General features: G+C 36.8%; 1 protein-coding gene across 1 annotated transcript; it reads right to left on the reverse strand.

The window, feature by feature from the left end:
- On the reverse strand, positions 1–12,463 carry LOC119988985 (vacuolar protein sorting-associated protein 54, chloroplastic-like). The gene is made up of 19 exons (XM_038834261.1): positions 11,287–12,463; positions 10,438–10,500; positions 10,195–10,274; positions 9,217–9,334; positions 8,454–8,528; positions 7,847–8,012; positions 7,568–7,656; positions 6,522–6,778; positions 5,929–6,100; positions 5,762–5,845; positions 5,246–5,667; positions 4,739–4,892; positions 4,280–4,361; positions 2,913–2,992; positions 2,660–2,821; positions 1,935–2,002; positions 1,354–1,434; positions 978–1,243; positions 1–316 (listed from the first exon to the last, which is right to left on the reverse strand). The coding sequence occupies exons 1-18, from the start codon at positions 12,109–12,111 to the stop codon at positions 1,108–1,110; spliced, it is 3,114 nt and encodes a 1,037-aa protein (XP_038690189.1). The 5' UTR covers positions 12,112–12,463; the 3' UTR covers positions 1–316; positions 978–1,107.
- Positions 12,464–12,603: the final 140 nt, after the last annotated feature.

A 12,603-nucleotide genomic window follows, 5' to 3' on the forward strand; every position in this document is an offset into this window, starting at 1 on the left:
TAAACTCAAGTAAGTGAATGAAAAAGATAAAAGAAATTGGTGTTGTCATTGATTGCAAGATACAATTATGTGGGCATTATGTAATTCACAATCATAAAAACTGGATAAAACAAACTAGAGAGTATCACCAGTTAAGGAGATTGATTTGACTCTGTCTCTTCCCATGAAGGAGGAGATGTGAAGCTATTTTCTTGTTTACTATTTTAAACAACTGAGAATTGTACACACTCTGTAATCACAACAAAATTCATGCTTCATGCCGCAAAAAAATAATCCAATAGTCGTTATCTTCCTTTCCACCTAACAATCAAAGCACCTGGAAAATTTCCATTCCGTTAGCAAGTCACAAAAGATCATCTGACGTCAAGAGTTTAAGGACAAAAAAATAAAATTCAAGAATATGAGAAGTGATGTATCTAAATTAGAGTATGAAAGATCAAAGGAGAAATAGCTTCAAGTGTCGGAAAAAATCAGTCAAATAAACAGAACTTCTCAAACTACAATGCTGTCACAGAGACCTCCCCCTTTCCGTTTTTCTAGTATCTCATACTCTGTATGTTATAAAGTCTTAATCCAAACTTCATGAAAAGTTCAGAATCTTGGGTCGAATCAGAATCAGAGTTGAAATTTGCACTTTCCACATTTAAGATTTGCATTCTCGAACCTACCCCTACTACCCAGAAAGTAAAAGAAAATAATTTTTTGAGCACCGGAAGGTATGAAAATAGTGCATCGCTTTTGCACAACTCAATGCAGCAAAGATTTATATGATGTTAATATACTTCATGACACCGGACTACTTCAATTATAGATGATGTTAGCAGCTTAAACTTTCATATGAGCAGTCAAATATGCAACTTTAGTTTCATTTTTGTCAGTCCACATTCCATCACCATCAGTGAATATTAAAAAAAAATCCATGAAGCATATTAATAAGCATAAAATTACAGAACGATAACTATGCCTTACTTTAATACCTGAATTATCTTCTACAACGAAAGTGTTGTACACTGAGACTGGATCTGACATCTCCAAGAGTTCCCTCAAAATCAGGTTACAGTCTTCAAAGAAAGAAACCATAAACTCACGACTTTGCATTAGGAATTATCAACCAGCTTCAGATCCAAAATTTTTAACAAAAAATTCATCTAGTTGCCCCCAGTTAGGGGTACCGGAGGGAGTTAAATTATCTGAGGGTAATGACCGAATGCATCCAAGGATGTGTTTAATATCCCGATGCAGCCTGACATATATAGAAACAAGAAGAAAAAGTCATTAAGTTCTAAAATTACTTCTCAAAAACATTATTAACAAGGGATTCTACAAATCTACAAATAAATTAATAAAAACTACCTATCCTTCGCTTGCGGAGTATTGATCTCAAATCGTGAGAATGCTTCTGAAATTTGTGAATGGAATATTATAACCACTTGCCTGCAAAAGCACAAAAAAGGTCCTCATGTGCATCTCCCCTAAACATCATTAGGCCAGCAATTTGATCAATGACTCGCATGAGAGAGAAACACTCTCATCATATGGTTGATACACAAGGTTAACAAATGTTCATCGGATCCATAACGCCATATACAATTAATTTTCCAGTTGACTTCACCCATAACAAATGAAACCACATTGAATTGTTACATACTGACCATTAAAACTATTAAACCCTGCCATTCAATGAAGGCAAGGGTTTCAAGACCCCTCATCCAAAAAAAAAAACTTTCAGGAATTAGAGTTTGGGGGGGTGGAAAGGCACATAGCATCACTTTTCCACATTATGCTCCAATTTCGGATGCACATCCGTATGATTCTATTCTTCTTTATTAACAATTTATATTCTAGTACAATATAATTATATAAACTAAATGTTAGAAGTCACAGAAATAGCAGTCATAAGAAATTTTATTTATCCAACTAGAAATAAACCTCACCTGAAAATAGCTTGAACATCTGACTCATGTAAATTTCGTGATAGGATACGTTGAAGATAACCAACTTCCTACAGCAAAATTTAACAAAATTATGCCCTGCTGACTGTCAAAAAAAAAAAAAAAAATTTTTTGGACAAAGTAATATCATTAAGAGGGCACTAAGAGAGTGAAACCCAACAAGGAAGGTAAAAATTACAACCGATACAGAGAAAGAACATAAAGCAAGGAAAGACCAATTAGTACAAATTACAACAGATGCAGAGAAAGAAAATAAAGAATGGAAAGACCAATCATATAAAATCTCAGAATTTCTAAAAACGATGCAATCCCTTGACAACCAAAACCTGGGCCATAGTTATCCATGAATTTATCCAATTCAGTTTCTTTCCCATTGAAGACCGTTGTCTCTTCCCAACCAAACTAACGAGCAAGTGATCATAGGAATACTAAGAAAATTTTCAAATATAAAAAGTGAAGGAAGAAATAGCGACTTAAACAATAATAGCATATTGGAAAAAGATACCATTTGATCTAGTCCTGTAAACTAATGGGAATTGGGAAGTCATGCCATTTGGTTTAAATACTGCTCCACAGATTTTCCAAAGATGGATGGATAGTTTATTTGATGTTCTGAAAGAATTCTGTGTTGTTTATATAGATGAATTTTTTTTTCTCTAAAACATGAAAGAATGAAGGCACGAAGTTTAACAAATTCAATGTCTTACTTTTGTTAGAGCTCGAGCAAACTCACTGGGCTGGGAGTCAGCATCTTCAGGTCTGTTCCAGGTCTCAACAACTTTAGGCAGCCCACGTGCATGAAACAGCATTCTTTCTCTCATTATTTGAACAAGCTTTGTATGTATTTCATCACGGTGAACCTTGTAATCCTAATTTTTTAAGAAAACAGGGATGGGCATAAATAAGCGAAAGGAATATAAAATCTTATCAGAGGATACAACTTTTAGGAAGGTCACATACCTGTGCTACTCTATCAATCTCGGACAGTAATAATGCCCTTCTCATCTCAGGTACTTTAAGAAAAAGAACTCGCCTGATTTCTTAAGCCAAAGACAAATCACCATGTCACATTCAAGTATTAATTATTACCATTTACTATTATTATTCTTATTTAATGACGTGATCGAAAAAAATTGCTTTCTATTTTAAAAAGAAAATAATTAACTGATGTATGAGAGTAGGCCATAATTTGTTTTAAATATATGGGAAAGACAACTGCTTAGATTCGGGTCAGCCTGCAAGGTAATAAGACCAAGCTCACGACTCGTGCCTAAACTGCCTTACTAAACAAGTCAAACTTGAGTCATATGCTCACAAGCAAGCTGAAGTGGGTATTGAAATATCACTTTTTGTGAAAACACTTTTTTGATGCAAAAGAACTTTATTGAAGGCTACCAAGAAGGTGAAGCAAAAAGAAATTCACCACCACCTAGCATAATAAGAAATTCGGTTACTTGGTACAGAATAAATTTTCCGAAGATAATTTATTATTAAATGAACCTGGTTTTAATTTAACCACGAATTGAGTGGAAGCTCATAGTCAAATTAGCTTGCGTTTAATAAGCTGGGCATGGAAACAACAGTTTCTTCTTTCTTCTTTAAAGTTTATTTGCCTCATAAACGGCATATAATATGCAGAAGAATATATCAAGACTGCGGAGCAAGGACACAGCAAGAATAAAAGCTCAAAGAATGGTAACTGGTTGAATGAAAAAGAATAGGATATGCATGCTATACCAATTAAAACAAACTACTCAACTGCCAGGTGTGCTAGACTCGCTTTTTTAATATGTCAGTTAAATGTTAGGACTATAGATAAGGATCCATGACAATTCCAGATCTTCCATTATGGGCTCCAAAAATTCGCCTATGTATATCTCAGGCTGTCCCTAGCGCCTCGCCCAGGTTAAAAGAACCAAAGGAGGCTAATAAGGGGTAAGACTGACTATATCAACCTTTCCTAAACATCATAGAGCTAATGAGATCCTTTTGACACTGAGCCATACTTCTTTTATTGCACCTGTACCCAGCCATGAGAAGAAGGGTGACAAGGCAGACATAGGGTATGTTTTCCTTCTACCAAGAGACACAGCTTATTTACACATCCTTAGCCTTAACGAATGTAAGATTCCACATGATAATGACAACAAATTACCAAAAATACAAGAAGCAGCATAAAAAAAAGTTCTTCATGTTTCCTTGGATGGTAGAAAAAAGCTCATGACTTCTAGTGAAAATGGAAAGTATTCATGCAAAACAATATGCCATGCCAGCACCTCGTATTAGAACAGTAGCAATAATTTTATTATTAGATTATCACCACCTACCAGGAATAATGGCATATGTAAAACTGATTGCCTGACTAGCAAGGGCCAGGTGTTTAGCAGTAATGGACTTCAAACCAGACACCTGCAACACCACATGTATGAACTAAGAGCCAGAACGACTAACTTGCCCAATAATATCCGAGAGAAATTATTGAGATACATAAATTATAAACAAAAACCATATAACTGGGGGAAAATATTTGCAGTGGAAGACCAGTTAAGAAAAAAACATACAAGCAAACCAAAAAAAAATACACGCCGAGAGAGAGAGAGAATCCAAAAATCAACTCCAGAATCTATTGAGCAAAATTGTCATCGAAATGTGAGTATGCATGAACAAAAATAGTTTGTCTCTATGCAATCAATAGCATAATTTTCAGTTGCTGAATCCTTATTGTGTCAATGTGTAAGGAAATGCCTATATTGCCTATATAGACTAGAACAATACTAATACCATACCTGCATAGCACCAGCACCAAGAACAAGTTGGCAAGTCCTCGTGTTGAAGAATTTCAAAATCTCCACAACACGATGAACAATTTCAGAAGACAGCGTTGGCAGAAAATTATTCATATCAATGTACTCCGCCAACATCTTCAGTAATATTAAGCCGCTGGAAGAAAAAAAGAAAAATACTGTTTCAAACAGCTTTCTAGCAACAATTTTCCACGACGACTAAAAAAAGTTACAAAAAAAAAAGCACAGTAAAAACAATGAAAAGAAATAAGAATGAAAAGATAGTCGATAAATCATAAATGAGATGAATGTGACTATGATACAGATATCTGACTGTGAAATGTATAAAATAGGAATTAGTGATTAGAGTCGGTGCCAGTTACAAGAATGGAAAATGTATCAATAATACATGGCATATAGCTTCAAAAGATAATACAGATGCACTGACAAAAACAGAGGGAAGAAGGAACAAAATAAGATACAAAAATATTGTTAAACAAGATAACTGACCAGTTTACCATGTGATAACTAGCTCCTCCGTAAAAAAGGGTCTGAGAAGCAGATTTTCCACGCTCTTTTAAGTTATTATTCGTATTTGGACCCAAGGATGTCACAGCATCAGCTTTATTTCTTCCGACTGTCACACCCACAGGAGAGGATTTCACAACTGCATTATCTTCCAGGGACATTTTAGAACCAGTTCTTTCCTTTTGCTGTGGGGTATTCAGTGGGTCAGTATCTGAAATGAGTGAACCATCATTACTTGTGGGTACTTCACTGCAGTTTGCTGTCAAATTAGCTTCAGTAGCATCAAAATTCCCAGAAATTAGCTCTTCAGAACACAATAGTGAATTAATCATAGCCTGAAATTCGTCAGGCACATCTACTTCAGCCCATGTCTCTTGGTCCAGCACTGCCCTAATTTTTGTCATCTACATGGTGGAAATGCCAACAAGGAAATGAGTGTTTTGAAGGAATACAAAGGTCCCATAGTAACTTCGTAAAAGGAACATGGACAAAGCTAACCCGTGATTCATGTTGGAAATCAACAAACGCTTTGGCCTGTGACTGCAGTGTTCCACGAATGCTATATCCCAATCTTCCACCTATCTGTTTATATTGGTTTTAAATAGAGTCCCAATCACAAACAGTACCGGCACTTGGAATGGTAAGAGAGGAAGATGGATGAGTACCTTCTCCGTAGCAGTTATAAACTCTTGGGTGATGTTAAATATGCTTAAGAATTCCTGAATCCTCAACTTAGGATGGAGAATAGCACGGACCCCAAGGAGCTTCGCCCATCTTCCATGAGCTGCATCACATGCCGCAAACACAGCTTCTGTGTTCTCTCGCAAAACATCTGCTCTGTAAAGGAATATTAAATGACATTCAATAAAATTCTTGAAACTAGAAAAAATAAACTGAAGTTGCAAAACCAACGCAAGTTACGAGTAATGCTGCTCCAAGAATAAATTCTAATTACAAGTCAGGCTTCCCTATTGGGATTGGATAATGGGGAGTGGGGGTCAGGGAAGGGAGAGGGAAGATAATCTCATTTAACATATCTTTGTTCCTTGATGTTGGTAGCAATAACTCTCATAGGAGCAATTACAAACAGTTCCCCTGAATTCCAATAAATCTAAGAACTATAATAAAAAAAAAAACAAAACAAAAAACTGCATTAGAACACAGCTGATCCAGTTATCCAAGAGATTAATATTGTACGTAAAAGCTCAAGCCAAGGAAACAACATACAAACTACCAAAAATAAGTGACTGGGATCCACCTGAAATTTCTAGACATATTTGATGGATTTGCTGCATCATTTGTTTTCCCCTGCAGTGGAGGAACCTTGGTAGCATTTCGATGAGTGGAATGTGGGAGAACTGACACTGATAAGCCAACGGTATCTTGCAATGTTTCTGCAGCAACAGAACCAAGTGCAATAGCAGCAGTGACAGAATCCGCAGCATAATGATCATCAAGGTTGGACATAATCCACTCAATGGATCTTTTCACTTCAGCAGCACGCACTAAATGTGCCTGCATTCACTAAAAGAACATAAATTATATCATATTTACTGCAGGGCAAGAAGTTCATACAAGCAAAATATCAGATCATATTTATGATCATCAAGAAGTCGGAATATAGGCGTCCAGAAGCAAAGCAAGGTGAAGAGTTTCAAATTTCTTTTTGTCACAGGGCTCTCCCATCCCATCCCACCGATATGTTAGTTAATGAGGAATTCTGATGCAGTTTTTGTTGTAAAGTTACTTGGATAAGAATTGGGAAGGCGATAATATAATCTCTTCAGGAGACATACCACAGTAACATGGCATGTCTTATTTTCTTTTTTTTAAAGAATCTCCATGAGGATCAAATTATCAAAAGCATTTGAGTTGGAGTAACAATCTCGTGAAAACTCTCCAGCAACCTATTTGCCAAGAGCTTCCTCACATTAAAGACTTTAATATCAATAGTTCCACTCTTAATCAAAATCAACATAATGAATTTGCATTCATGGAAGTTAAAAATCCTCCAAATTCACGAAAGTTGGTAAAAACCTAGAATGTTGCCCCATATGATTTCTCAATGAGATCTGCAGAATTCCATTCTGAATCCAGGGTTGTCAAGTGAAAGATATGAAGCGAAAAAGTTTGTTCATGGTTTTCAAGTGTTGGCATTTTCATGTTATGAAAATTGGCATCCCTAATTATAGATCAATATTCTACGTAAGACATGGATTATCTTCATCATGCATGTATGGACTAAGTTTAAGTAAAAACTTCAAAGCACAACGATCTGTAAGACATTAGTCAAGTATACATTACCCGTACAATCTTGAAAATAGCACCCAAAAGTTGAACAAAGCTTTCAGATGATAGGCTCCTCAACTTGCTCGCAAGGGATGAGCCTCCACCTGAGTCACCATGTAAATTTCAAAAAATTGGAAGAAACGTAGCAAAAAGAATAAAATGTTACACAGTACAAAAGAGGTACAACAGAAATTTTGATAGATTGACAGTTAAATAATTAACAGATCTTGAATATTGAGATACATATGAGAGAAGTATTGAGATGCATATGAGAGAACATCAGAGACTTCTTACCATCTGTAGTGTCCCCTGTTCGCTCTCCGGGAATAAAAGCTGACTCCAGGCCCAGGGATCGAGCAACAAGAATGGGAAGCAACTCTGCAACCGCATTCTTTATAGCAGTTTTCATATCAGCAGTAAGTGTATCTCGATATATCCTCAACACAGATGGGAGCTTAGCCTGAAAGCAACCATAATGAGAAATTTACGTACCTTGCATACTGATTCAAAGAACGGATGAACTTAAACCAACAGTTACCGCTTGTCTTCCTTATATCCCTAACCTCATTAAAGATAAATTTAACATGTGAACTTCTTAAGAAGAATTTGTACAAGAGCGAGAGAGAAAGAATTACCACGTGTAACCTCATTTAGTTTCTACCTCTTCAAAAGTCTTTCTATTCCTCTCTTTTCAAATCAACCAAAAGATACCCAAAGTATGGGATTTACAAGTTTCTCTCTTTTCACGACTTGACCAGTAAAATTTCAAGTTTTGATCTTGTCTTCAACCCAGGCAGCAAATTAGATAGTCTACTCTAATGTGTCAAATTCAACTTTATATGCAAAAAATACTATGAATTTCTTCTTTTAGAAAACATATAAAAACTGCATAATCACTTACTGTTCTAAGAAGGCCAATGATGAGTGGGAGAAGACGGTCTCGGAAATTAGAGGTTTCATCCTCATCCAATTCAAACTGATAACATGAAAACACAAGCAATGAGGCACAAGGTACATTCAAAAGATAATATTGAGTATCTTATATGTGCTTGACACAGCAACTCTTGGAGATAAAAGATATAATTTTCAACGTTGAGAGACATAAAGGCCCTAAGAGAGACAAGCATCTTTTGAGTTAATAATTGCTTGTGAGTTAACCTGATTTCGCATATCTAAGGAAATCCAATATTATTTTTCATTGGATATCTGCAAAAAATCGAAATCCACACTTGATTTTTTAAAATTACGATTTTAAGATAACTTGAGGATGTTTGCTTGAAAGCTTAGGAGGTTCAAGATCTTCTGGTTAGTGAAAATGCTCCAACATGAAGGCTTGTGTAGCACCACGGTTGATGACATATCTTTTAGCAAAAGCATTCAGCAATGCATAATGTAAAACAATATTCTGAAGCTTCCAAAAAATTAACAAGGATGCCATGAATTTTCCTTCAAATAAGATATATTACAATAGAAAAACCCATAAATTGTTTCTCTTCTTGGAAAGATACAACCCTTTCAAGAAAAGCCACTATAGCATATGATGGGCAAATTAATTTGTATGATTCCAACAGGCAACAAGATTTTCACTTGACCACACATGCTAGCATTAATACGGAAAACCCCAGATTTAAAGGCCTAAAGCTTACAAATGTGATTATGATTACCTCTTCATCTTTGCCATTCATGGGAATGATAGCCCCAGCTTTTGTTTTCGATAAAATAACCCCATCTGTATCCCCAACATCGTGTATTGAAGTGCGCATAAATTCTGCTGAAAGGATACTACAAGAAAATTTAATAAGTTATGATAGAATCATAGAGTGGTAAAATGAAGTTTCTTTTACAATGAAAAGAATAACCATTACTGATGTCAATAAAATAGAAGCAACCGACTATTCACAGATCCACAATCACTTCAAATCGGTTAAGAAATAGAAGAGAACGGCTAGTCAGCTACTAACTGCTGGACTCTGTTTAAATATGCTGCTGTTAGGAATCCACCATAGCCCAGCTTAGGCGATATGGAAACATAGTTTCACATTTATTCCACAAATTGATGATACTAGCTTTAACAAAATTCTTGCTGCAGACTGCAGTCCACTAGGACAATTACAATTCCATAATGTCTTTTAACAAGCCAACTGTTTCATGCGGCATTTCTTCTAGTCTGTTATTCCCACCTAATAACCTTTCATTTAACACAGTACCATAAATCAAATTCTAAACCACGACCAAACAAGACCACCAACTCCTTTAGTTATTCTTCAGAAAATTATAACAAAACATCGCAAGTTCTCACATAATTATCATCACAACAAATAAAACCCAAACAAACTACATGTGAAACAGTGAAAGAAGCAGTTGCAATCAAAGAACCCACTTGCTAAAAGATATTTTTTAAGTGACAAATATATACTGATTACTGATACAGACAAAAAGAATTGGAAATCATATTAAACAATGCCGTCCTATTAAATTTCTAACTTAGAAACTTAAAAAATTTATCCTTCAACCAATTATTGTTTACCGTAACAAAACTATTCCTTAAATATCCACGATACAGGATCTCCATGGAAAACAATGAATAACAAAAGATTTCACCTAAAAATATCATCATATGGAAAAATAATTAAAAAAGAAACCTGTTTATAGCATCGATAGAAGTTGCTACAAGATCTCGAAGGTGGCGAAAGCAATGCAGCCCACTGAGCTCATCTCCATCCTATGAACAAGAAGTCAATGTCATCAATTGCAGGTCGTCAGGTCTGTTTACACTAAAAAAAGGCAACCCTATATTTTAAGGATCTAAAAAAAATTTTTAAAAGGAAGAATAACAAGAAACCATAGACACATGCAGGTGACTTCATCAGTGGATAAGAAAATACCAATAGATTTTGCAAATCATCAGTTACATCCAGAGCTCCAGCACAATCTGCGGAGGCAACAAGCTGCATGACAGAACAATATATCAGCTTCTGTTTCAAGCCATAAACAAAATTTAACCATATGTGATTGGATAACAGATTAAAGTTAGAAAAAACTGGTCTCAAAACTTCAATATATTCTCTACATCCACTTGTTGTAAATCTCTGATGCCACTAATAATATAATGCAGGCCATGAATGAGAAAAATCTGAAGCAAACAAGCCCATAGAAAACCAGTGTTCTTCCTATCTAAAACAACTAGAGCACGCAATCAAGAGTGGGAATAAATGAACCCAGCCATCAAGAAGGTTCTATCACTAAATTTCTGACTTAGCTCTGCTTTGCAAAATATGGGCAAAGTTATATATTTACAACACCATTATCAGTTGATTGCTGATATTCTCAAATCCAAATAAAAATGAGCGTCCTTTCCTTTAATATTTGGGTTCTGCCATCCATCCCAATTGAACAGTTATGTCCCTCGCTAAGTATAATCTCAGGAAAATCACAACCAGTACTGCCATTAATTACTGCCGGGGAAATGGAAAAGAAAAGGACAGCATAGCTAAAGATCTAAAGATGCTAAACTTCACTTTCCTATCACAATACATTGGCCAAGTGTTTAAAAAACATGCTTATGGCTTTAAATTCCTTTGAGACTCTTCAGGTCATATCAAAGGGTTTTAACCAAGTAGTTACCAAACCATCTGACTTGTTTTAAGCCTTCCCAATATCCAAGCGCATAGCCGGATACTATTTACACTGCCTAAGAATTCTCATTGAAGTACAAAGAAGACAAAGATTTATACCAATTTTAGAGCCGAGACTGCCTGGTTAACATATAAAATAAGCCTTAATTTTTGCTGCAGAGCCAACAAATTACTCCTTGTCACGTTCAATTCCTGAATTTGCCTTGCCGAGTCCACTAGATCCTCATCCAGAAGGCTTATGGTCTTTTTCAACTCTTGAATTTGATTACACCCTTCCACAATCTTCACATTCAAGTCCTGCAGCTGTCCCTGTGCCTCGAAGAAGTAATTTGACCGAAGAGAAATCTCCTTCACCAAATGGAGCTCCACCACGTCAAGATAATGCGAGAGCTTCTCCTGCAGCACCAGGTTGTCAGATACGTTGGAGAAGGGGCAGGCCGCTCGAAAGGTGCCACCATCTTCCAATGCAAAATCCTCCTTGAAGTAGAGAGCTGGCACCTCGCGCAGGCATGCTACCAGCGCTTCACCCTGACCACCGATGCCATCCAAATCAAGACTCTCCTTGCTCGAATGGTTACGGATGTCTTCGAAGCGGCTGTATTGCTCTGAGACGGAGGACAAATATTGATGAAAATCTGATCTGGAGACGTCGGAAGCCGCCTTGGTGGATAGTAGCGGCAAGAATTCAGGGGCAGCAACGGAAGAAGAGGAGGAAGACCACCAGCCAACCCAGGCGTCGGAGGCGTAGACACCTGACTTGCCACTGTGAGGGTTATTAAGGATGGAGGAAAGACTATGGCCGCCCGCATCGGATATCGATTTTGCCAAGGATGAAGAATTTGTACGGTCTAGGCCATTCTTGACATTGCCAAGAGAGTCGGTGGACGACCTTCCCGATTGAGATGGGGAAGGTTGCAGATCCATGCTCACGATCGCCAAACCATCACTTCTTAAAATTCACTAGAAACAATCGCGTTATCTTCCAGATTGAACTGAATATGTACAAAACCCTGCAGATTTAGGGATCAAGAAATCGAGCAACAGTTTGTTGTTTGAATTTCTGAAAACATAGATCTAAAAGAAGAAGAGACGGAACATTTGAAGTATCTGAATGGAATTGAGTCTTCTTCGTTCTTTCCACGTGATCCAAACTACGTTCGACTCTGGATCTCCAAAGTGGAGGCTGTCTGATTCATGAGATATAGCTGTTGTGAGAGGAAGAAGACCAGAGTTAGAGCCAAACTCAGAGAGGTAGAGAAGGAGAAGAACGATGTGGCGTAACGGTCCTTCAATGTTTGGAGAGATGGACTGGGCACGGCTGTCTGATTGGGCCGGAAAGAGAGGCCGGGCTTCATGTTTCGGCTTTAAATAAATTGAACGCAACCCTCCAAAGGGCCCTTTTCCAAATCCTACAGG

The sequence above is a fragment of the Tripterygium wilfordii genome, chromosome 21, assembly GCF_013401445.1.
Source record: "Tripterygium wilfordii isolate XIE 37 chromosome 21, ASM1340144v1, whole genome shotgun sequence".
NCBI lineage: Eukaryota > Viridiplantae > Streptophyta > Magnoliopsida > Celastrales > Celastraceae > Tripterygium > Tripterygium wilfordii.

Bases quoted from the DNA above. Each gene is read 5' to 3' on its own strand.
- LOC119988985 (XM_038834261.1), bottom strand. From the start codon at position 12,111: ATGGATCTGCAACCTTCCCCATCTCAATCGGGAAGGTCGTCCACCGAC. The intron at 8,013-8,453 runs GTAAGTGATTAT...GGTTGCTTTCAG, and splicing joins TCATTGGCCTTCTTAGAACA to GCTAAGCTCCCATCTGTGTT. The intron at 1,435-1,934 runs GTGAGGTTTATT...GTGCTTTTGCAG, and splicing joins GATGTTCAAGCTATTTTCAG to GCAAGTGGTTATAATATTCC.